Source organism: Chroicocephalus ridibundus, chromosome 2, assembly GCF_963924245.1.
Source record: "Chroicocephalus ridibundus chromosome 2, bChrRid1.1, whole genome shotgun sequence".
NCBI classification, from domain to species: Eukaryota; Metazoa; Chordata; class Aves; order Charadriiformes; family Laridae; genus Chroicocephalus; species Chroicocephalus ridibundus.
The window spans coordinates 112,837,794-112,859,774 of NC_086285.1; the positions used below are offsets into that span (position 1 = coordinate 112,837,794).

The 21,981-nt window shown below is 41.0% G+C and overlaps 1 protein-coding gene across 2 annotated transcripts in view; it reads left to right on the plus strand.

Annotated features, from left to right (window-relative positions):
* PIEZO2 (piezo type mechanosensitive ion channel component 2) overlaps positions 1–21,981 on the plus strand; it is a 320,283-nt gene that overhangs the window by 292,539 nt on the left and 5,763 nt on the right. For both annotated transcript variants that reach the window (XM_063326530.1, XM_063326531.1), the window contains 13 exons: positions 5,688–6,080; positions 7,422–7,680; positions 8,194–8,376; positions 8,571–8,823; positions 9,574–9,706; positions 10,141–10,288; positions 10,404–10,618; positions 12,698–12,856; positions 14,233–14,380; positions 16,855–17,043; positions 17,474–17,566; positions 18,685–18,857; positions 20,756–20,872. In XM_063326530.1, the coding sequence (XP_063182600.1) occupies positions 5,688–6,080; positions 7,422–7,680; positions 8,194–8,376; positions 8,571–8,823; positions 9,574–9,706; positions 10,141–10,288; positions 10,404–10,618; positions 12,698–12,856; positions 14,233–14,380; positions 16,855–17,043; positions 17,474–17,566; positions 18,685–18,857; positions 20,756–20,872 (2,463 nt within the window). The remainder of the gene's footprint in view (positions 1–5,687; positions 6,081–7,421; positions 7,681–8,193; positions 8,377–8,570; positions 8,824–9,573; positions 9,707–10,140; positions 10,289–10,403; positions 10,619–12,697; positions 12,857–14,232; positions 14,381–16,854; positions 17,044–17,473; positions 17,567–18,684; positions 18,858–20,755; positions 20,873–21,981) is intronic.

Consider the following 21,981-nt stretch of genomic DNA (forward strand, 5'->3'; position numbering starts at 1 on the left):
AATGTAATTGTTTGGTTTCTCTTCATGTAGAAATACTCTCATGTATACTAAAGGCAAAGTGCAAAGTTCATATGGGCCAGGAGGAGAAGAGACTGATGTTGATCCTTAACGAGCTCTTTGAGGAGCACCACCAGAAGGGATCGGGAGCTAGCATGGTAGAGCATTCACTGCTGTTTGTTTCCGTTTGACTGATGAACTACTTAGTAGATTAAACAGCTTGTTGATTTCAGTACCATGGTTGGGAACCTACTAAAACCAGTTCGCTGCCTTTATGGGACTTTGCCTATGATTATGAAATAGCAGCTAGACAGAGGTCCTACACTAGATTTCAGGATATCCAAGGTTTTGTGTCCAGTTCAGTTCGTATTATTTTTGGTCCATCACAAATAATGCGTTCCGTTCCCAAATCTACCTGTCTGTACGTTTTTATAGGAACTACAGGTGGGAGACCCTGACCTTCCCATAACGGCGAACAGACAAGTGTGGTCAGGGTGTTTACAGACACCATTTTTATACTGTGCTTCCCTTACCAGATGGGAGAATAGGGCTTGAGGCAGGGAGTACTGGAGAAGTAACATTTGCCTTGGGAGGCAGGAGAAAGGATGAAAGAAGAGTCCCAGTTGGGGGCTAGATCTGGGGGTGATTTAGGAGTATAGGAATGATAGGAAATGTTTGGGATCTTTGCTTGCAGGTGTGGGGCGTGTAGTAGTTCATAAAGGTAATGCTAGTCAGTAACTAGCCCATGGACAGAAAAGAAATAAACAGAAAAATTTGTAAGTCACCCCTTAAACTAATAAACTCTCTGGGAAGGGTGAATTTGTTTAGCAAAAAGGAAGTCATAAAGTAAGAAATTTCCCGCTCACCAAGGATAAAAACACCTCTGCTATATATATCCCCATTTGAAATGGATACCCTATCAACTTTATATAAAATGCTTGAACTTGGGGCTTTTAATGAACATTCAATTTAAAATAACCTAGTCCTTGAATGATATCAAGAAGCTAATGCTTTTCAAGGTCTCCAAGGGCACAAATTTGAAAAGTCACTCAGGAAGATGTGCTTGGATTAAATTTATGTGATAGTCAATGACTGAGTCAACATCAGCTTTGCCAAGTGTAAATCTCGCCACTTTATTGGTGTTCTCATTTCCTCCATGTTCAGAAGCATGTTCCTAAAGTACATAAAGAATATACAGGCTGTGCTACAGGTGTCATCTCATACACATCTCCTGACATTCAAGGATACAGAGCAGCTGCTCAGTCAATGACTCTTACGATGATTCATCCTTCATTTAAAACAGCTTTAAACCAAATTATTGCAGGGACTCTGTCTGGGCAAACGTTTTTATCTATTTGGATTAATAGATAATTTTTTCCTTTGATTTTTCTGGGACCCAGGTCAGAACTTAAATGTTTTGGAGGGCAGCTGGCATATGTTTCTTCCATTGAAATATACAAGCGGGGCATGTGCTCCTTTGATTTCAACAGCTGCTCTGCTTAAGGCCCTTGGAAGGTTCCCTTTGAACTATGTCCGCGTTTAAAATACTTCAGCACCTTAGTAAAAGGTGTTGGTCATGAAAAGAATAAACTCAGCCCTTGAGATGTAAAATAATGTGTGGATATCATTGTAGCACACAAACAGAAAGGTTATCTGCAAAAATAGATCATCTACTTTCTGCCATCTCCCTGTATTTTAGCACCAAAACCTCACTATACAACAACCTGGCTATACTCCCCCAGTGTACGGGAAAAGGGAAACCTCCTCCCTCATGACCCCCTGGAGTCAGTAACACGGAGCTCCGACTGATTGCCATGCTGCTGAATCAGGCCTCTAGGGTGGATCTCCTGTTCCTACAGGAAGCAGCATTTGCTGCTTCATCAAAACCCTGCACCATGCAGACAGCCCTCCAGGTTTGTCTGGAGGGTGCTCGTGTGCCTTTGCGCACAGATAGAAATAATGAGGTGGCTTGTAAAGGGTCTTGGCCAAATGAACTGGCAGGACAGAGGTGCCCCTGCCATTTAATTCTGTTTTTAAGGAAAGTATTTCACAATATCTTTGGGATCTTCGTGATACTTTTCTTGTATTCAAAGACCAAAGTATGCTTTTAGCCTCAGCCTATTCTGTCAAAAAAGACCGTCAGTGAGCGTAGGCCTTAGGATAACTAACTGCTGCTTTGCTCCACATATCTTGCTGTTTTCCTCCCCATTTTCCTTAAGGCAATAATTGCAAACTGTCACTTCATGCCAGCAGATTTTTTTCCTCACTTAAAGCTATCAAGACGAAAGTAATATGGAAAACGCCATTGCAGTTCCCTTCTGACCTCTTTCCCAATTCTCCGTGCCCCTGGACAAACATAACGCTTGCCAGAGAAGCAAATCCCCTGCTGCCGCTGCTCAGGTGTAACACAGATGGACTCAAAAGAAGAGAAGTAGAGTGTAAATCCTGCGTTTTGGGGTCCTTTCTTCTCTCATTCTATCTGAGAGATTCAGGCAGGTCACTGCATGTGTTAAAACACCAGATCCCTCAACTTATTTCATAGACATCTGTGTTTTTCAAACATTTTTACAGGAGAAATAATGCTTTTACCTACCATATGTCATTAATGTATTTGCTTCTTTCCTGTTGCTATGTTGTATGCTTGTATTTAATTATGTACTTTCTTTCTCTTTACTCATCCAGTTCTTCTTCTTTTCTCCAGTAACACATAAACGCTCAATGTATGGTGTATGTCTCTGGTGTCCTGTTGTATTTGATAAGTGAAAGGAGATAAGGGTTTATTATATCTGTTCTTTCTTTCAAGGTGTGCATGTTACCAATTTTGAAATAGTTTTTAATCTGTGATTGAAATAAATGAAATCTTCTGGAAGGAATCATTAGGGCTTATTAATAAATATCAAAATAAAAGCCATCCCACGCAGAGCAGGTTATATTTGGCATGCATCTACTGGCTAAGTAACATATCCGATTTGGCACTTTGGTTCGGAAAGAGGATTAGCCAATGTCTGACAGCTATTTTTCTATTTGTGGAATATGAGCTTTTTCAGTTTTAAGGGCTCTTTTAGGAAATTGGCTTGTACCTGCGTAAAAAGGTTCAGCACAGTATATCATTAATAAAATAGGATTTGTGCAAAGGAGGTCACTTCCCAAAACATTTTTGTGGGATATGGAGATTTCAGGGGGAAACAAAGAAAATAAAACCTCCTTACATATGTAAGTTGGTGCCCCTGGAAAGCACGTAGACCCCTGTGTTGGTTTCATATCTCTTTGAATAGGGAATAGATGGTTGTTAGCCTTCTATAGCCCCCGTAGGAATATGACCGTGAGCCATCTGTGTGTAGAAGTGTGTTTACATGGCGACTCTAAACAAATCCTTATCTTCTCTCTGAACCTTTTTTCTCAGTGTCAGTGTTTTGCTGCATGGCAAGCATATTTGTTTACTGAACCATGTGTATAGTAATATCATTTGTATTTAACACTGTCTTTATAACTGTTTGCGCTGCTAGCTGCTACACTGAAGCAACCATGCTGTTCTCAAGGCAGTCAACCCTTGATGATTTAGATGGACCAGACACTGTTCCTAAAACAAGTGAGCGCGCTCGACCTAGGCTTCGTAAAATGCAGAGCATGGATATGTCCTCCTCATCAGCTGACAGTGGCAGTATAGTGTCAAGGTGCTTAACTCATGCATGCTTTGTTCACTCATTTACCCATGCCATTATACTTACTGTAGCGTACATAAATTTGCGTTTGTAGATACGTGGTGTACAGAGTGGTTTGCATGGTTAATGGAAGCTTTACTCCCTTCTGTGTTGTGGCACAAGTCTGAAATTCAAAGTCAGGGTCATAATCTAGGGCTCATTTGCTGTTTCACTTCTTATTCTGGTTTTTTTGTTTGTTTGTTTTGCTTTTCGTCCTTAATTCATGTATTTTTAAAAGTTTTTCCATTATATTACACTGGCTGTCTAAAACCAGGCTGAAGTCTGTATTTATTCAGCTAAAAAAGTGCCTGATTTGCAAAGTTACTGAGCTGATGGTTGTTCCTATTAAAATTGGAAGCTGGAAGTGAAGTTTCTCAGCTAATCGGTTACCCTAAATACGGACTTAGGTGTCTAATTTTAGAAACTAAGATAGGCAAACATTAGCCCTACCCTTTCAATTTTTACTTTTCCCCATATAGGAAAGATTGCTAAATATGTTTTGATTACTTTACCATTGATTTACAGTCTATGAGGTGTTGGAATTAAGAAAGGGAAAATTACTATGAAAAGATAGTGAATAATATTAATATCCAGTGCAAGAGAGAACTGGTCAGAGCCATTCGCTCACTTTTTAGCAAGTAAAAAAAAGGGGTTTATATGACATTGGGAAACAGTGTTTCAACTTGTATTATAAATATGAATTTTTATGGCATACTAGATCATTCTTTTTCAGTGTTTAAAGTGTTTTACAAATTTTTGGTATCGGTTTTGAAATAATGGGATTTTATGGGTTTATGCTTTTTAACCAGGATGAGTGCTAACATGAATCATCAAAACATACATCCTAATAATTGTGTTACACGTTCTGATCAAAAGTCTGCTAGAAATAGTGATCTCACGTAGCCACAATAAGTTTGGAAGCAGTGTAAAAGGAAAAGAGACGGGACTTAATTTTTAATTTTGGCAGGAGGTGGTAGTGTCAGCTGGCTTTGCCAGTGCCAGGATTTTTTAAAAGGTTATACTTTAGGTGGAAACATGGCCCCATTCATTTCATAGGAGCTATGTGAAATCTGTTTTTGTCTCTGTTGAGATACAAGAACATGCTGCCAACAAAAGACACTGGGTGGATGCCTATTGTCTAACCTATGGAGAGGAACAGGAACAGAGGCTAAAAAGAGGAAGAGTGATGATCTAGGGGAGAGGTGATAAAATACTTGTGAGGGATGAAAAGGGTGAAAGCAAAGCCAAGAAAATATTTTTTTAAATGATGGTGTCCAGATTCCCATCTGGAGTCATCAAGCTGCGTGAATTTACATCAGCTGAGACTACTGCAGAGCACAGAGCATTAAGAGAGAAAGTGATTACGGACACGCAAATGCGAGAATAAGCAAGGTGAACAACCAGAGAACTGAACAGAGTGAATAAGAACATCTGAAAAAGAAAATAGGTACATACAGAAGAAAAGCAGGCAGGTAAGGTAAAAATGGAGGCTGTATTGAAGAACGTAGGGCAATCTAAAGGTAAGCAAGATACTCCATTACTGGAACAGTTTTGTAGTCTGGATTGTATTTCTCAATGTTTGCATTTTACTTGGAATCAGACGGGTGCTGCCTGTCATTCACCATGGAGCATGCTTTAAGTAAATGTAATAGCAAGTCCTGATCCTGGTCTGAAAGTGTTTTAACTGCTTTCAGAAAGTTAATGTAGTTTCTCTTGATGATGATATTAATTTGCCCTTTGCTGGTGTGAAAAGATAGTGAATCACTGTGAGTTCACTGGGTTGTCATTCAGGGGGCAGATGGACCCAGATGGTCTGTCTGGGTAAGAGGCAGTCATTATGATACATTTTCTACCAAATTATATGAACTTCGAAGGCCTGGGAGTGCAATGGGGTTGTTCAGATGCCTACATAAAGGTACAATTAACAAACTTTTATTGGTAATGAGCCTCGTAAGCCTCAACTCTGTCTCTTCGTCCTGTCCCCAACAGTGAACCTACGCAGGTCACCATGCTCTATTCTCGTCAGGGGACGACAGAAACCATTGAGGAAGTAGAAGGGGAGCACGAAGAGGAAGGAGCTCATTCTGCATCAAGACAGGAGGAAGAGGAGGTGGAAGATTATAGCCTGGATTCAGAAGGAGCTGCATATACTCCTGATACCGATGTGCCATTGTACTCCACTGTGGATAGCAATGCAGAAGCTCCACCTTCCTATAGCAAAGCTGTCAGCTTTGAACACCTTCCCTTTGGCTCCCCAGATGACTCAGCTGGTAAGAGCCTCATGATGGTGAGCCCAGACGACAGTCGAACGGACAAACTTAATGATACGATTCTCCCTCCGTTGACGCACGAGCTAACGGCGAGTGAGCTGCTTCTGAACAAGTAAGGACCTTCAACAGGGAAAAATTGCTGGTCCCAGTTGGTGAAGTTTTGACATTATTTTGGGGTTTTTTTGTCTCAGAACTAGCCTACAGTTTCTGATCCAAACTTTACACTAAGTTTGATTTAAGGGAAGAAGCTCATTTCCTGTGCAGTTGTTCTAATTACAGATTTCTAAAATGATCCAAATTCATGTTGGAAAGAATCTCTGCTTTCTCCCCAGATACCATAGCTAATTGTTCCAATTAGCATCGGAGTTCTGTGCTGCAATTGTCATGGGGTCAAGGGCTTTTCTAAATATTCCTTGTGGAGAGGGCTTCTCTTCTCCAGGCAGCTATGATTTCAAATAAGTTTCCTCCAGGGCTATCTGGGAAAATGTTTCTCCTTTAATTATTTTGGATTACTATAAGGGAAACTCTGGCCTTTGGCAGAGTTTGTGTTTAAGCCAGTAGAGAGCGAGGGAGACCATCTTGCTAAGTACTTTCATAAGGTATAGGGTGCTCCCCTCTTTGCCCCTCAGATGCTGGGCTCAGTATCACAACTAGCACTGAGGTGGGGATGGTGCTGCTGCTTTTTTTCCTCTGCTTTCTGGCCTGACTCAGGTAGGGGAGAGCGTCCCCAAATGCAAGGCAAAATCTTAAACCATAGAAATGCCTTTCAACCTGACCTCATCTGGAGAGATAGAGAGGCTTTGTATCTGACTGTGAAGATGCAGTGTCTTTTCTTCTGGTTTTCCATAGTCATATGTGCTTTTCAGTGAGATCCTCAGGCCAGGTCACTCTTCATGAAAAGCAAAGAGAATTATGAATGTATGCGAAAGTCATATATTGATTTCTTGCTGCCTTTTATAGTTATTTGAGTTAGGTAAAGGGGAGAAGATTGGACACATGTAACACTCAAGGGCATTTATTATGTCTTAATCTTATGTCACAGGACTATGCATAACATATATCTCGTGATGGACCTCTGGAGTTTCTCCAAATTCCCATCTGCGTTGATAAATTAGATATGAATCCAGACAGGGCCACACCAGCATGGTGTGATTGGCATGAGATACGTAGGTTGGGCAGCTGTAGGAAAGTGGGGGTTGTAGAAGTTCTTGGGGCAGGCCAACTCTCTGGGTAAATTAAAAAACAGCAGAACAGTGCTTTTAGTTATTTTGCCTGAAATTCTTGTTTTCTGAGCTTAGAATCATGCTATTTGATTATAATACCAAATACCATCCTTTTTTTTTTTCCCATTCCAGAATTTTGTACTTTTTCAAAAGGAAAAATAGTAGCAATTTAAAAAGCAGCTGTTGTGAAATTAATTTTCATTTCATTTATGGTACTCTGCTCCTCACAGGATGTTTCATGATGACGAGCTGGAGGAGTCAGAGAAGTTCTATGTTGGTCAGCCTCGAGTCTTACTTCTTATTTATGCCCTGTACAATACGTTGGTGGCCCGGTCAGAAATGGTGTGCTATTTTGTGATCATCCTTAACCACATGATCTCTGCCTCCATGATAACCCTGGTGCTTCCCATCCTTATATTCCTTTGGGCCATGCTGTCCGTTCCTCGGCCAAGCAAACGTTTCTGGATGACAGCCATTGTCTACACTGAGGTATGCTGCAGTTTTTGCAAGCCATGTCTAACACAGAAGAGTTAAGTTGTAAGCTCTGCATGGTCTTTTTTCTGGGTTGTTTTCTCTAGGATCAGGGGACCTTGGCCCTTCATATTAATATAAATATTTGCTAAAGTCCTCAGCAATTTCTGTGGTATGAAAAGGTCTTGTTTGTGTTTTTCTTCACTGCAATGAGCAATATCCTTCCTGGCACGTAAAGCAGTTATCACAAGAACAGACCGTTTCCAAACAGCTACTATATAATCGGTAATCAAGAGACAGTATGCACTGATTGTGGTATCTCAGGTACCACTGAGCAGTGTCTGTTGGTAAATTTTGATTGACTTTCTTACTGAGGAAACGTGAACTGTTGTTCCTCTGTAGCAACGAATGTTCTTGTTTATCTTCTCATAAAGCTGATAAAGTAGTCATATTTCTCCTCTCTTAATGCCAGGAGGTTAGTATGTCTGCCATGCTTAGAAAACACCCCAAGCGTATTGTGTTTCTGAACAGGTGGCCATTGTCATCAAGTACTTCTTCCAGTTTGGCTTCTTTCCTTGGAATAAATATGTGGATTACACAAAAGATAAACCTTACCATCCGCCCAATATTATTGGCATTGAGAAGAAAGAGGGTTACGTGCACTATGATCTTGTTCAGCTCCTTGCTTTATTCTTCCACAGATCCATTTTAAAGGTAATTTGAGTTCATGTAGTTTCTTATTTGATGTTTAATTTTTAGTTTTAATTTCTTTAGTCACTGGTGTGATATCCCAACACAAGGAATTTGTCTTCCCTCTTGTGAATACATGGCTGAGTTTAGCAATGTCTGTGATAAATACCATGACAGAAATGTAAGGTTGAAATGCTCACTTCTTCTTTTTCCACTAGTGCCATGGATTATGGGATGAAGACGAGAAAGGGGACAGCTCCAGTAATAAAGATGATACTGATGACGAGCTCTCTCTGACAGGAGGCAGGAGAGACTCTTCTGCCTCTTTGAAATCTGTCAATCTTGCGGCATCGGTGGAGTCCATCCATGTCCACTTCCCCGAGCAGCAAACCGCCATCAGGAGGAAGAGCTCTAGCAGCGTATCACAGCTTTCGCACAGGTCCAGCTTCTCCTCACACAGATCTAAGAGAGGTAAATGTCATGGCATGGATTTGAAGAGCAAAGATACGTTTCCCATAGGATCATCCTGCTAAAATCTTGTGCCAGTTGCTTTGGAGATCCCAGAGGCTACTGGATGCTGCTGCTCCTCAGTGGGGAAATAGGATATGAACCAAAGTATCTTCATGTTTGAACACACTCCAAGCCTTCTTAAAGTTCAAATGGAGAGCCATACTTTGTGATTCACTATGTTTTTAAAATGACATTATCCAAAAGCTGGGAAAGGAATACTCATTGTGGCCCAGATCCAAAATTTCTAGTTCGGCATAATCTCCAGCTAGAGAGAATGTAAAGCATACGTATTTTTCATATCTACATTTGATGATACTTGGAAGTGAGAAAAAGTTTTGATTTGGTATATTGAAACAGTTTACCTATCCCACCTTGTGAAAAGGATGGGCTTACTCTAGCCTGAATGTATATACTACTAACTGAGATGACTGAGTCAGACCAATCAAATACTTGCCTTTATCGCTAGTTTTCTCTTTTTATACTTAGTAATTAATTTTTGATCTGCCAGGGCTTAAAGCTTTACTGGATGCTCTCAAGATTTTATCATATTGGAAAAAAAGCCTAAGAATTAATTTCAAAGCTTGTTTCAAATGTGGGACTTACTTATATATGGGATGGAAGTCTCAAGATTTATTACTTTCTAGTTTTTGTACTTAAACTTTGATTTTGGATTAGCTTCTCTGTCTTCTCTTTCCCTCCCTCTTTTTTCAGGAAGTACCAGTACACGAAACAGCAGTCAGAAAGGAAGCAGTGTTCTAAGCATCAAGCAAAAATCTAGGAAAGAGCTTCTTATGGAAAAGTTTCGAGAACAAATGATCAAAGCCAAGGCCTTTACAATTAAAAAGTGAGCAATGTGAGAAGTTGTGTGGGTTTGGGGGGAGGTTCCAAACTGCAAAGCAGTAAAACAGCATTTTAAAGAGAGCGGGTTACTATTACTTTTAATTCAAGGGGATGAATAGGTATGTATACAGTTCATTCTATACAGGTGCTTTCACTCTAAGTCTCACCAGCTGAACATCAGGCAAATCAGCAGTTGTTCAAATAGCTTCTGCCTGATAAAAAAGCCAAATACCCTGTGTGAACTTGGTTGGCTATGTATATTTCTTCAGTGATTTACAAGCAATCAGAATGAGAGACGGTGTCTGTGAAGCCCTGTGAGGGCTGTCAGGGTAGATCTTAGATATCTTTAGAAACACTAATCATATCACACTCAGCCTTTCTTTTATTCAGTGCAAGTTACAGCATTGTTAAATCACATTGTGGTCTGTGTTGTTTTAGGACCCTCCAGGTGTATGTGCCCATCAGACAGTTTTTCTACAATCTTATTCATCCAGACTACAGTGCGGTGACTGATGTGTATGTGCTGATGTTCCTCGCAGATACAGTGGACTTCATCATCATCGTGTTTGGATTTTGGGCTTTTGGGGTAGGTCATAGAGGCATCTATCTGTAAATCCTTGGTAGGATTTACATGCTGTAGGTGCTAAGTATCATGTGAGTGTCCTCCTTCCTCGACCGCTCTGTTATGTTTTCCTTTTCAGAAACATTCTGCAGCAGCAGATATCACCTCTTCGTTATCAGAGGACCAAGTCCCAGAGGCATTTTTGGTGATGGTGCTCATTCAGTTTGGTACCATGGTGGTAGATCGAGCACTGTACCTCAAAAAGACTGTCATGGGAAAGGTTATCTTCCAAGTCATCCTTGTTTTCGGAATACATTTCTGGATGTTTTTTATCTTGCCTGGAGTGACAGAAAGGTATAATCCTTATAATCAGACAATACGGATTGAATACTGGTGCTCTACAAAGTTGTTTGTATTTCAATTTTAGATGGTTATAGCTAAGCTTTGGAATCGTAGACGGTTTTCTTCTTGGTCTCTTTTCTAAGCAAAGTGTTGGAGTACCTTTCCACAGCAATAACTGTGGCCAACATAAGTTTGAGGAAGAATTAATTATATAAGTATGTACTGAAATATTCTCAACTTAGGCCAAAATGCAAGCAGGTGACAGAGAACTTGCCTGTAATTGAGTGATTAAAGCCCTCAGCTGAGACAATGTTGGCTTCTGATTCGGTTCCCTACTCCCAAGACTGCTGCATGCAGGTTTAGAAGAGTGTGTAGAAAATGTCTCTCTCAGAGTAATTTATAATTTGGCTGTTCCCTGGAATGTGTGAACTGTAGATTTAAATCTCTGTGGACTGAGGAATGTCTAAAACCTGTGTCTCTTCTGAGGAGCAAAAGTTCTCCTCCCCTGCTCCTGCCATGTGGCTCTGGAGGTGATGTGGAGGTGATCACCTGCTGTGTGAAATCTTGTATCGCACGTCTGCTCACGTTCACCCCCAAATCTAACATTTCTCATTGTATGGCTCAAGGCAGTTATCACCTTGGTCTGCACTGCAGACGTGTTAAGGTTCCTTCTCTACTGCTTGGCTAACTCCCCTCTTCTTTAGGATTTTTAAATTGCCTTGAAGTATTTAGCTCACTGCATTGACTATACAGGGAATCTGGGTATGTCAGCTGGGCAAATTACACTTCATTAACAGTCAAGTTACTTTGGAAACAACAAAAACAAAATAGGTGCATAGTGTAAAGAAAGACTGAAAAGTCTCACTTCCTCTGAAAAACAAATGTTTTCTTTTTCCTCAGTGCAGTAGTAATTGTGCCCCAACTTGAAAAAAAATGCATTTTTCAAGTGGATCCCCTGTCTACTGAGCATTAAGAATTGATATGAAACTTTTGGCTTGATTTAATCACTTGAAAGACAGTAACACTGTTTTGACTTTTTATGTGCTTTTATGAAATTTATCAAGTTGTTAATCTCAAACCTGCATCTGAAACCTCCTGTATTCCTTCTAAGTCAGGCTGATTCTTAGAAGCCCCTGCAAATTTCTTAATGAAAATAGTTTTGCAGTATGTAATTGAAAATATCAGACCATGGTGGGCTCACAAATCCTGTCTATCATGCTATTGAACTGCAGTCAGAAGCGGCACATGTTCACCAAGTTGGTAAGGGGAATGGAGCACATGGCGTGTGAGGAGAGGTTGAGGGAACAGGGTTACTTGACTCTGGAGAAAAGAAAGTGAAGAGCTGCCCTCAGCTACCTATTTAAAGGGCATTGAGAAGAAACTAAGCTCTTTTCAGATAGGACAAGAGGCCGCAAGTTAAAAAAAGAGAAACTCCAGTTAGAGATGATGAAAAATCTTTTCACCGTGACGGTAGTAGAACACTGGAGCAGGTTGCCCAGACAGGTTGTGGGATTTCCATCTTCAGAGATATTCAGAACTCAACTGGACAGGTGCCAGAACAATTTGGTGTAATTAGACCTGATTCAGGCAGGGGAGGGCGAAAAAGTTGATCTTCAGAGGTCACTCCAACTTAAATTCCTGTATGAGTTCATGACCTTGGGGGTGCCCCCCTGAACACAAATAGCCATTAAAACTGCCTAGGTTCAGTCCATATGTCAGCCCTCTGAAAAGCCAACGGAAGGTGTCTACCCAGGGCTCAGAGGGATGTGCCATCATGGGAGGCGAGAGCAGACTGGCCTGTGTTGGGCAGCAAGACACCTCTGGCACCTGGAGGGAGACCGGGAGCCCCAGAGCCCTCTGTCTTTGGGAAGTCTATTCCCAGTCTCTCCCCTGTGACCTTGAGGTGACAATAGATGCTGTTTATAGACTTTCTCATCCAGCGTCTTTCAAATACTATTTTAACCCTGCAGTGGGGTTTTCACAGGATCTCAGGAAAGGGAAACTGCCAGGAGCACAAAACAATTCAAGCTAATTTGGTCATATACAGATACAGAGCTCATCATTTCCCTTTATCTGTCTTTTCCATTACAGGAAATTTAGCCAGAACACAGTTGCCCAGCTCTGGTATTTTGTGAAATGTGTTTATTTTGGCTTATCAGCGTATCAGATACGCTGCGGATATCCAACTCGTGTTCTTGGCAACTTCCTCACAAAAAGTTATAACTATGTCAACTTGTTCTTATTTCAAGGGTAAGTCTGGACCTACTGCCCTACTCCTTTCTTTTGTGAAATATAGATCTGCTATCATGAGATACTGGAGTTATTCATGACTTGTCTTCACAGGCTGCTGGAAATGAGACAGTAGATTTTGCACAGCACACACTGAATATGCCATATGTTCCCTGCAGTCCACAAAAAATCAATTTCAGGAATTTATTTTCAGAAAAATTAGTCTCCCACTCTGAATCCAGAAGCTTAACATACCAGTCAGCCATTCAGGCCCCTGTGGAAGAGACAATGTTAACAGTTCTAAGAAATCACATCTGTGAACAGATATAGGGGCTACACATTGTGCTAGAAAGCAGGTAATGTTACATGCTCTGCAGTCCTAAAAAGTAAGTAAGTAAGGCATCAAATCCCAAAGAGATCTTTGTAGTGGGTCTACAGGCTCTACGTCAGCAGGTGAGAAGAATAAAGTTAAAGACAGTACACATGAGAAATACGAGCTATGCATCAAAAAATATTTCCTTTGTGTGTCTTTTGAGAAGTGTTGCACATCTGAAACTCTTCAAGAGTTAGGAAGGTTACTGCAAGTAACAGACACAGCGTCACCTCAGAATGAAAGGTGGTGTTAAAGAGGCATACCCCACCCTCCACTTATGCAGTTACCATGATATTGTGATTAAGCCAGTTCAAAGCATATATATTTCACAGAAAAGCTGGAATAATTTCAGCCTTTTCCCAATGTTTTCAGTATGGACTTCTTGCATTCCAGTAGGGAAAGTTACAAAAGAAAGCTTTCTTCATGTAAAATAGTCTTTGTGACCTGGCCAAGCAGAAGAGCGTGGGACTAGTAAAGGGAATGATGCGCTTTGAACAGCTGCTATATACGTGCTGCTTTCCTGCTAGCCCATCTTCTTCTGCTGCTTAATCCTGAGTCATAACGCCCAATTCCATATGCAGCCGAGGACTGCCCACCTACTGCAAAGAAGCCGTGCACCACTTGGTGTAAGGAGGTATAAAACTAATTCTCACCATGCTGTTTGAAAGAGTGTTCCTCTACTCCACTCCCAGGTCAATGGAATTTCGGGATACAAGAGAGTCTCTTTTGTACCATTCTATCAGTGGCTCAATCACAATTACTGGGCATAAGGATGCAAAAGCGTGTTTATGGCCTGACAAGGAGATCTACAGGAGCATGAGCTATGGATAAGATACCACCCCCAAAACATCAGTACTAGCCATGCAATATCAGGATATGATTGTATTTATGTTTGCAAAAATCTCCCATTAAACTGTCTTTTAACATTGGCTCAATTCTCCCTGTTATTGTATATATGCTTACTGTGCTCGTTTAATGTGATCCCCCCATTTCTGACAAGTTATCTGCTGTGGTCTCCTTTCAGGTTCCGCCTGGTGCCATTTTTGACCGAGCTGAGGGCAGTAATGGACTGGGTTTGGACTGATACCACTCTCAGTCTTTCCAGCTGGATCTGTGTTGAAGATATCTATGCTCATATATTCATCCTGAAGTGTTGGCGAGAGTCAGAAAAAGTAAGGAAGCCCCATATGAGTGATCCAGGCCTCCTCTCTCCCCTGCAGAAATGAAGAGAAATAATCACGAGTCCCTAAATAATTGGGAAATCCACCATAAAGACAGTTTGTTAGAAGATACACCTGGTGTTTATGTTCAGAAATATTCAGGCTATTGGGTACTTTATGTTAGTTGGCAGTCACCGCAAGTGAAATTTCAAATGGCTTCTCTTTTGGGCCTAGCTGATGTTTCCACCGTTAACATGAACTCCGCAAGCATGCGCCTGCTAGCTTAATTGTGTGCCTGAGTTTCAAGGCCGGGGATGAAAGTCCTGCTATTCACACAGGCTCACTTTGTCCATAACAACTACGTGAGTAACCCGCAGTAGCAGGGAAACTCAAGCTGCAGAGAAAGGTCAGTAGAAGGAAGAGGTCATGCCTCCACCGTGTAGGTCCCAGGGACACCTGGTTCATGTAACTGTAGAGGGAACTCAACTGGCGCCTTTATCTCAGGAGAGTCTCCACACATCCAGAACTGAACTGCAGGCCAGATAAACCCACCATTTGTCTGACTGAAATTTCAGTCTCCTTAAATCATTTAAGCTTCAGTTCAAATTAAACTTGCAAATTCTGGATTCCTTATAACCGCTATAAAGATTGCAACCATATGCTTGCTTATTTTGCCAATTTGAAAAAGAAATTAAGCATTCTTTTAAGAGTGACCCAACCAGTCAGAGACTGTACATCTGCAATGAAATGGCTGTATTTTTAAGTGTTACTGACGTATTTCTACTTTTATTATAATCCTGTCTCTTACTGGCAATTACTTTCCAAGTATGTCACTTACATTAACTCAGAGCTGAAGTGCACACAAATCTTGTATATAGGCTTTTTCTATATGACTGCCATTTCTGCCATGAATGGAGTGTCATCAGAGGCTTCAGGAGTCAGAGAAATAATAATCCAGTTCTACTTTGACTGTCCATCTCACCGCATATTTTTTTTACACTACAACTGGATCACTCTTCATTATATGCAGCATAGATCTGACATGGGAAGATTTCCACATCCAAGCTAGCGTGTGTGTGGGAATGCCATGCACCAAAATGACTACCCATGACTCTGAGTGTTGTTCAAGGTACTTTGATTCTCTCTGTCTCTCTCTCTCACATTGAGTGGTATGCGTAAGTACTGTGACTACTAGAGGCTCTCTGAGCTGTTCTGTAACATCATGAAAAGTGCCTGAACTAATCTCATATGGACAAATAATATACCCCTGGTGATCTTGATATGATATTTTAATGAAAACAGTATTCTGTAGTGCAAGACAAATGACTTGATACACTGCTTTTGAAAAGTGACTAATTTGTTTTAAATATAGCATTGTATTACAAATTTAATATTCTCCTAGGGCTTTATGGCTTCATGTTGTAAAGCAAGAACAATTTCCTGAAAGCCAGATTCCTGGCGTGTGTTTGAGGTGCAGTGCAATACAATGCATCTTTATTTTGCACATGCAGTATGCAGTGCATGAAAGATAGGATCCTAAAACACTGTGCGGAGTTAAATCCTATAAAAGAATACACCAAAGTAAATGACATTTATGGTAAGGTATGGTAAAGTATTCAATCATGAGGCCAATAACAGAGGGCAGGAATTACAGAGAAGGCAGAACACACATGCCGTGTGATCTGCTTTGAAAACAGAAGGATAAAAGCAAAGTCACTTTTGGCCTCAGAAGCTGAGAAAGGGAAGGACGTTACATCAGCAGTGTCAAGACTTTAGGGACAGCAACAAAACGTCAATCATTATTTAAATGCAGTTCGTGTGGGATTCACTAGAAACAGATTGGATCAAGCCTGTGAACAACTCTTAGACATACTGTAGGTGAGGTGTGAAATGAATGTGGAGGTAGTGCAATATCAAACAATCCTACTGATTGTGCATGTCAGTTGCTGGCAAGCAAATTTCTTTCCCTGCCCCACCCCGAAATGCAGTTTGCAGCATTTCAAGCTCTGTGAGAGGAATTATGCCATAAGGAGCTTTATGATAAAACTTTTTGGAAGGACAAATACAAAAACATGGGTCACTCAGAGTTTTTTGAACAAATTGTTGTATCACTGTTGCTGCTGTTATTTTACATTTGGTTCCTCTGATTCATGCTTGGCACTCATTCAGACAAAAAATTTCAATTATCCTACCCAATTCCTCCCTTCTTTATGGGTGTGAAGAATCAAACCCACAGAGGTTTACAATATTCTTCACGGGAGATGCACACTTGACATGGGTTCATTTGGCACTTTCCTCTGTTGTCACCAGAAATTCAGCGTCTGTGCAGGTTTGGCTAAAAATCTCAAAATAACTGGCCTGACAATGGGTAGCAAATTGTCGCAGAAGATGGGAAGCCTGAAGATCATTATATATTCACCCATCAAATCATACCAAGTGTACCTCTGACAGAAGAGACATTACCATGTTGCTGTTTGCTTTTGCAGAGATATCCCCAACCAAGAGGCCAGAAGAAAAAGAAAGTTGTGAAGTATGGAATGGGTGGCATGATTATCGTCTTGCTGATTTGTATTGTCTGGTTCCCACTGCTCTTCATGTCTTTAATCAAATCTGTTGCAGGCATCACCAACAAGCCTCTAGATGTATCAATCACAATAACTCTAGGAGGTTATCAGGTAAAAAGGAAGAAAGACTAAAAGCAAACTCGGTTTTTGTACTGTATTTCCTTGTGCTATTTCTTATTCCTTTCATTGAATTGAACTCTCCTGCCTCCCACAAATGATCCCTTTTGAGTTTAAAAACATGTTAGTTTATCACTGATGTAAAATATTATCTTCGTTTGCAAGTTAAAACCAGAACCTACTGGCAGTGGAATCTGAATAAATTATCCTACATCGGGTACACTCAGATAACTGCCTGCAGGTCCACATGGTAAATATAAGATAATTGGAGGGAGCTTGCTTCTCAGTGGAATAAGATCATAACCTTCTCCTGTTGAATTGAGTGCCGTAGTTGTCTTGGACTGTGATGCACAGGATGCTGTAGTGTGTATGTAGCAGCTGATGTGAAGTAAATGTGACAAGTGTGTGTTCTTTTGTTTCCCAGCCTATTTTTACAATGAGTGCTCAACAGAGTCAGCTCAAGGATTTGAATCAGACTGGTTTCAATGCGTTTCTGGGAAGCTATAGGGGTAACACTGTAAGTGAAATGTAGAATACCTCATTACTTAAAAATGTGTGCATGTTTCCATGGAGGCCTTTTGTAAGTTTTGTTTGTGCAGTTGTAAGTGGTCAGCAGCACTGCCATCATTTGGAAGATGTTTCCATAAAGAGGGTTTGCATGAGGAAAGGTTCGGACGGTTCATTTGTTAGGACAGGGCTGGGTTATGGTGAGACAAGTTACCATTAATACAGACATCTTTGCACAAAATCACGGAAGACAGAAACGCTAGTTGTCCCATTGCCTGAATAAAAACCTCCCCTCTAAATTTCACAAACCTTCAGGAGACATGATGCTGTTGGTGTACTGCCAAAACAAACATGCTGTGGGGACACAACAGTGTCGGCGCTTTTAAGCTCCGTGCTCCTTCCTATAGCACGCACAGCTTTCACCTCCCGGTGAGGAGATGTGGTGCCATCAAAAGAAAGCGTGCATGGCCTAGAAAAGTTGTGCCATTAAAATGTCAAAATATAAACATTTAAACATAGTCTCACTATTTAATGTCACAACATGCACCAAGTTTCTCAGGAAAAAGGCTAGTAATTAGTAGAAGCTGTTGCATTACTAAAGTAACTGAAGTTTGATCAGATATAACTTTAAAAGAAGTGCTTGCTTCTAGCCCATTCAAGAAGTAACATTTTTTGGTATTAGATCCTACCAGATAGCCCATGTATTGTAGCACTAATATTGTAATCTTGATCCACTTTGGAAGTTACTAGTTTCAAGTTGCCTTATCCTTTGCAGACATCTTTCTCTGCAGAAAGAAGCTTAACAAAAGACGGAGTAAAATTTTCACTTAAGTTTAAATAGACTTTACAGAGTTTACCTGATGAACTTTCAGACTCATTTTAGCCCACGTGGCCGTCATTTTTCAAACAGCAGGGCCAGTTTTGTTTTGCCTTCTTAGCTCGGCTATACTTTGGTTATTTCCCTTCCAATCTAAAGACCCAGTTGGTACCGGAGGAAAAACAATCAGTGCAAACCACCGCGCTTACAATTAAACACACATTTACAATTCTGCCTAACTGGGAAATGTGGCTCTATGTCTTGTGAATATCACCACGCTGAAATTTTCTTCTCCTCTTCTGCACCTACAGGCTGCTTTGCAGTTTCTAGAGGGCTATGGAAAAGAAGATATAACTCTAGCGGATCTAGAGGGAAATTCAAACTCTCTATGGACCATCAGCCCTCCCAGTAGAGAGAAAATGATACAGGGACTGCTGGATTTTTCAGCTGAGTTCACTGTAGTTCTTTCATGGAGCATTCAAAGGTAATTAATATGGCTTTTATGAGGTTGATGGATCATTTGCCAAGCGTTCGCTCAACAGGACAGTTCCGTGCTGCATTTTTGGTTTAGTTTTTCAGCAAATTCTGTTGTACTGCAGAGAGAGACAGGGAGAGAGACAGAGAGAAGTGACCTTGGTTACCCAGGAAAACAATTTTTGCCTGCAGTTCTCAAAAAATAAAGAGAGAAGTGGAACCATTTCCAAGTACATTATTTAAAAAGGCAGGGTGGAGTTTTCAATGAGACTTAAGGGGAATTGGGAAAAGTGAGAAAATTTTAGCCAGTTTTAGGTGGAGATGTTCAAATAAACTGCCCCAAGCAACAACCTTGTTAGCATTTATGGGAACTGAATACTTAGGCCTAGTTAAGGCCTAAAAACTATGAGGAAATACAAACAGAAGTGCGTGGTCCTCTTAATTAAATGGGTCTGTAACTGACACCAAGTATTTTTTTTAAATACACACATACTCAGAGACTTTGTTATGCAAATAGCATAACAATGGCACGGATCCATTTTGACAAGACCTTTGCCTGTTTACTTGTGGTTTCTTTGGCCTCGGTGAACTATTACTTTACAGTGAAGTTTTTGCAAGAGACAGCCTAGAATATAAAGTAGTTGCAGGCTAGAGCACACCCAGTCACTGAGGTGGTTTGTTGGGTGCTGTCTGCCAGCTGGGATCCCTGTAGACTGCTGGATTAATTTGGAGTTAAGTCATTGCTCCATGGAAATTAAGTACCTTCGCAGCCCCAGTATCTACCTGTTTTGTTGGAAGTGGACGCTGGATTGTTATAGCAATCCTCAGCAAAAGACTGTGCACAGGAAGCAGGTCAGCTGAATCACTGTGGGAGCTCTGAACGTGTTGGGTCAGTCCTTCCACACTCAAAAATAGGCTTGTAATGAATCTGCACCCTTGATTCAACTTTATTTGACCCCCCTTATTTTCCTGGAAGCATACAGTATTAGCTAGTGAATTACATCACTCCATCATTTCTGAAGCTTATATTAATTTTTAATACTGCTTCTCAGTTTGCCCATATGCTTGGATAACTACAGACATTCATACACTAGTTAAAAGAGACCTTTTTCACTCTCAAATTATATCCTGTGGATACAGTGGGAACATGAATGATTGAAAGCGGTAAAGGCTTACCACAGTGACCTTCTACTTTTTCTCCGAAAAGGGTCTTTCATCTGGGCCAGGAGACCGCAAGCAGCTGTAAGATGGCCCTTTTGTGTCACTCGGGCAGCATACACACTTTCTGCCTTTGCACATCATGTGCCGGGGAGGTTTCTCCGCAGCCTTCAGGAGCCCAAGAGCTGCCTTACCCAGCTGCTGCATCCCGACTGCAGGGCACGGCACAAGGCGTGATGCGAAAGCTGCTCCTGCCCCAGCTGTGTTCTGCAGCTGGCCTGAAGACTCAGGAGGAGGCATGGGGGTCCTGGCAGCCTGTTAGCCACACGTTTCTGCTGGGCTGAGGTGGGGTTTGGGGAGCTGTAGCTGACTGTAGCATCTTTAGCTGCCTGGGCACAGAATGTGTGGTAATGCAGACCATCCCATTGCCTGAAGTCAGAGCAGGCACGCTCCATTTCCCATTCTGATTTGACTGATGTAATGAGCAAAAGTATATTAATCTGTCATCATTGTCCTGTAATACATACAAAGGCATAGTCAGTTAGAAAAATACACCTTTAAGGCTGCTACATATCCTCTGTGGGAAAACACACCATCTCAGGTACAGGTGGCATGATGCTTGCTTTAGCAAAGGGTGGGATAGCCAGGGTCAGTGCAGTTAGACAACTAGCTCTAGCGTTCAGCAAACAAGCGTTTAGGTTATGCTCTCACTGTAGGTTGACAATGTGTCTTCCCTTTTACTTACAACAGAAATCTCACCCTTGGTGCCAAAGCCGAAATAGCATCAGATAAACTTACTTTTGTCCTACCAGAGAACACCAGAAGAGATATTGCTACAATGATGTCTGGACAGCAACTGGAAAAGGTGTAAGTTATTTTCTTCGCCTATTTATATGAAAACCTCCCTTTTAAACCTTATTTCCTAAGGTGGTCAGGCTTGTGCAACTGTGGCATTTGTCTGCCCATCTATCCCCCTCTAATAACTTTGGAGCCTTGTTCACAGAAGCCAACAGCATTGAAGTCACATAATAGTAACATTAAAGGTAAAAGCTTATTTCCTATGATAAATGTGGGCTGAGAAGACCATGAACACTGGAACACCACCAACAAGGATGGTGAAACTATTAGTTACTTTTCTTTGATTTATTGGATAAGCACCAGTTCATTACAGTATAGCCACAGTTAAACTCTCCTTTGGGTTACTTCAGTTCAACTTGATCTGAGGATGTTGTATTGATGATTTTTTTGTTGTAAATAATCATCCAGACTGTCTTTCTCATTGTTATTCTTGAATAGTATTAGATTGCCAAGGAAGTGTTAAGTCACTGCAGTCAAAGGGTAACATCTGCAGTCGTTTCTGACATCAGATCTTTTCCTGTAATGGAAATTCGCAAGGCAGAAAAAACATGCTCTTCATATGAATATCAAAGATTATTCTATGGATAGAGCCTTATAGCATTAACAGCAGTGGTACCTCCTCTCAGATTTGAAAGGAGTCTGGCTCTTCCTCTTCCGCCTGCTCACTGGGGATTACTTTACAGCAGTAGTCTCTAAATACTGCTAAGCCAACATGTCATCCCTGAAAGCCACCTGATCTGATTTGTCGCCGCAAGAGTTGAAAAGTTAAAGCTGAGGCCGACTGGGATAGTGAACACTCTGAGAGGTTCATATCTGTTAGTAGGTGGAAATGAGATCTGTCTTCTCTGTGCACAGCTTTTTTTCTGCACCCACGCACACTTGTACATCCAAACAGACTGCTATTGCACATCTGATCATTCCATTTAAAAATTATTTCATGCCTCTTTTACTTTTCTGCTGTGTGAGGATACGGGAATATTTCCTAAGGTGATATAGTGCCAAGGAGGGTAGATACTGCTCTTTTGTGGGAAGAGGCAATTCATTTGTAATTCTCTCCTTGCAGGAAGCAAGCAGTAATATAGAAGATATACCTGCCCTTGCCTCTGTTGCAATAATAT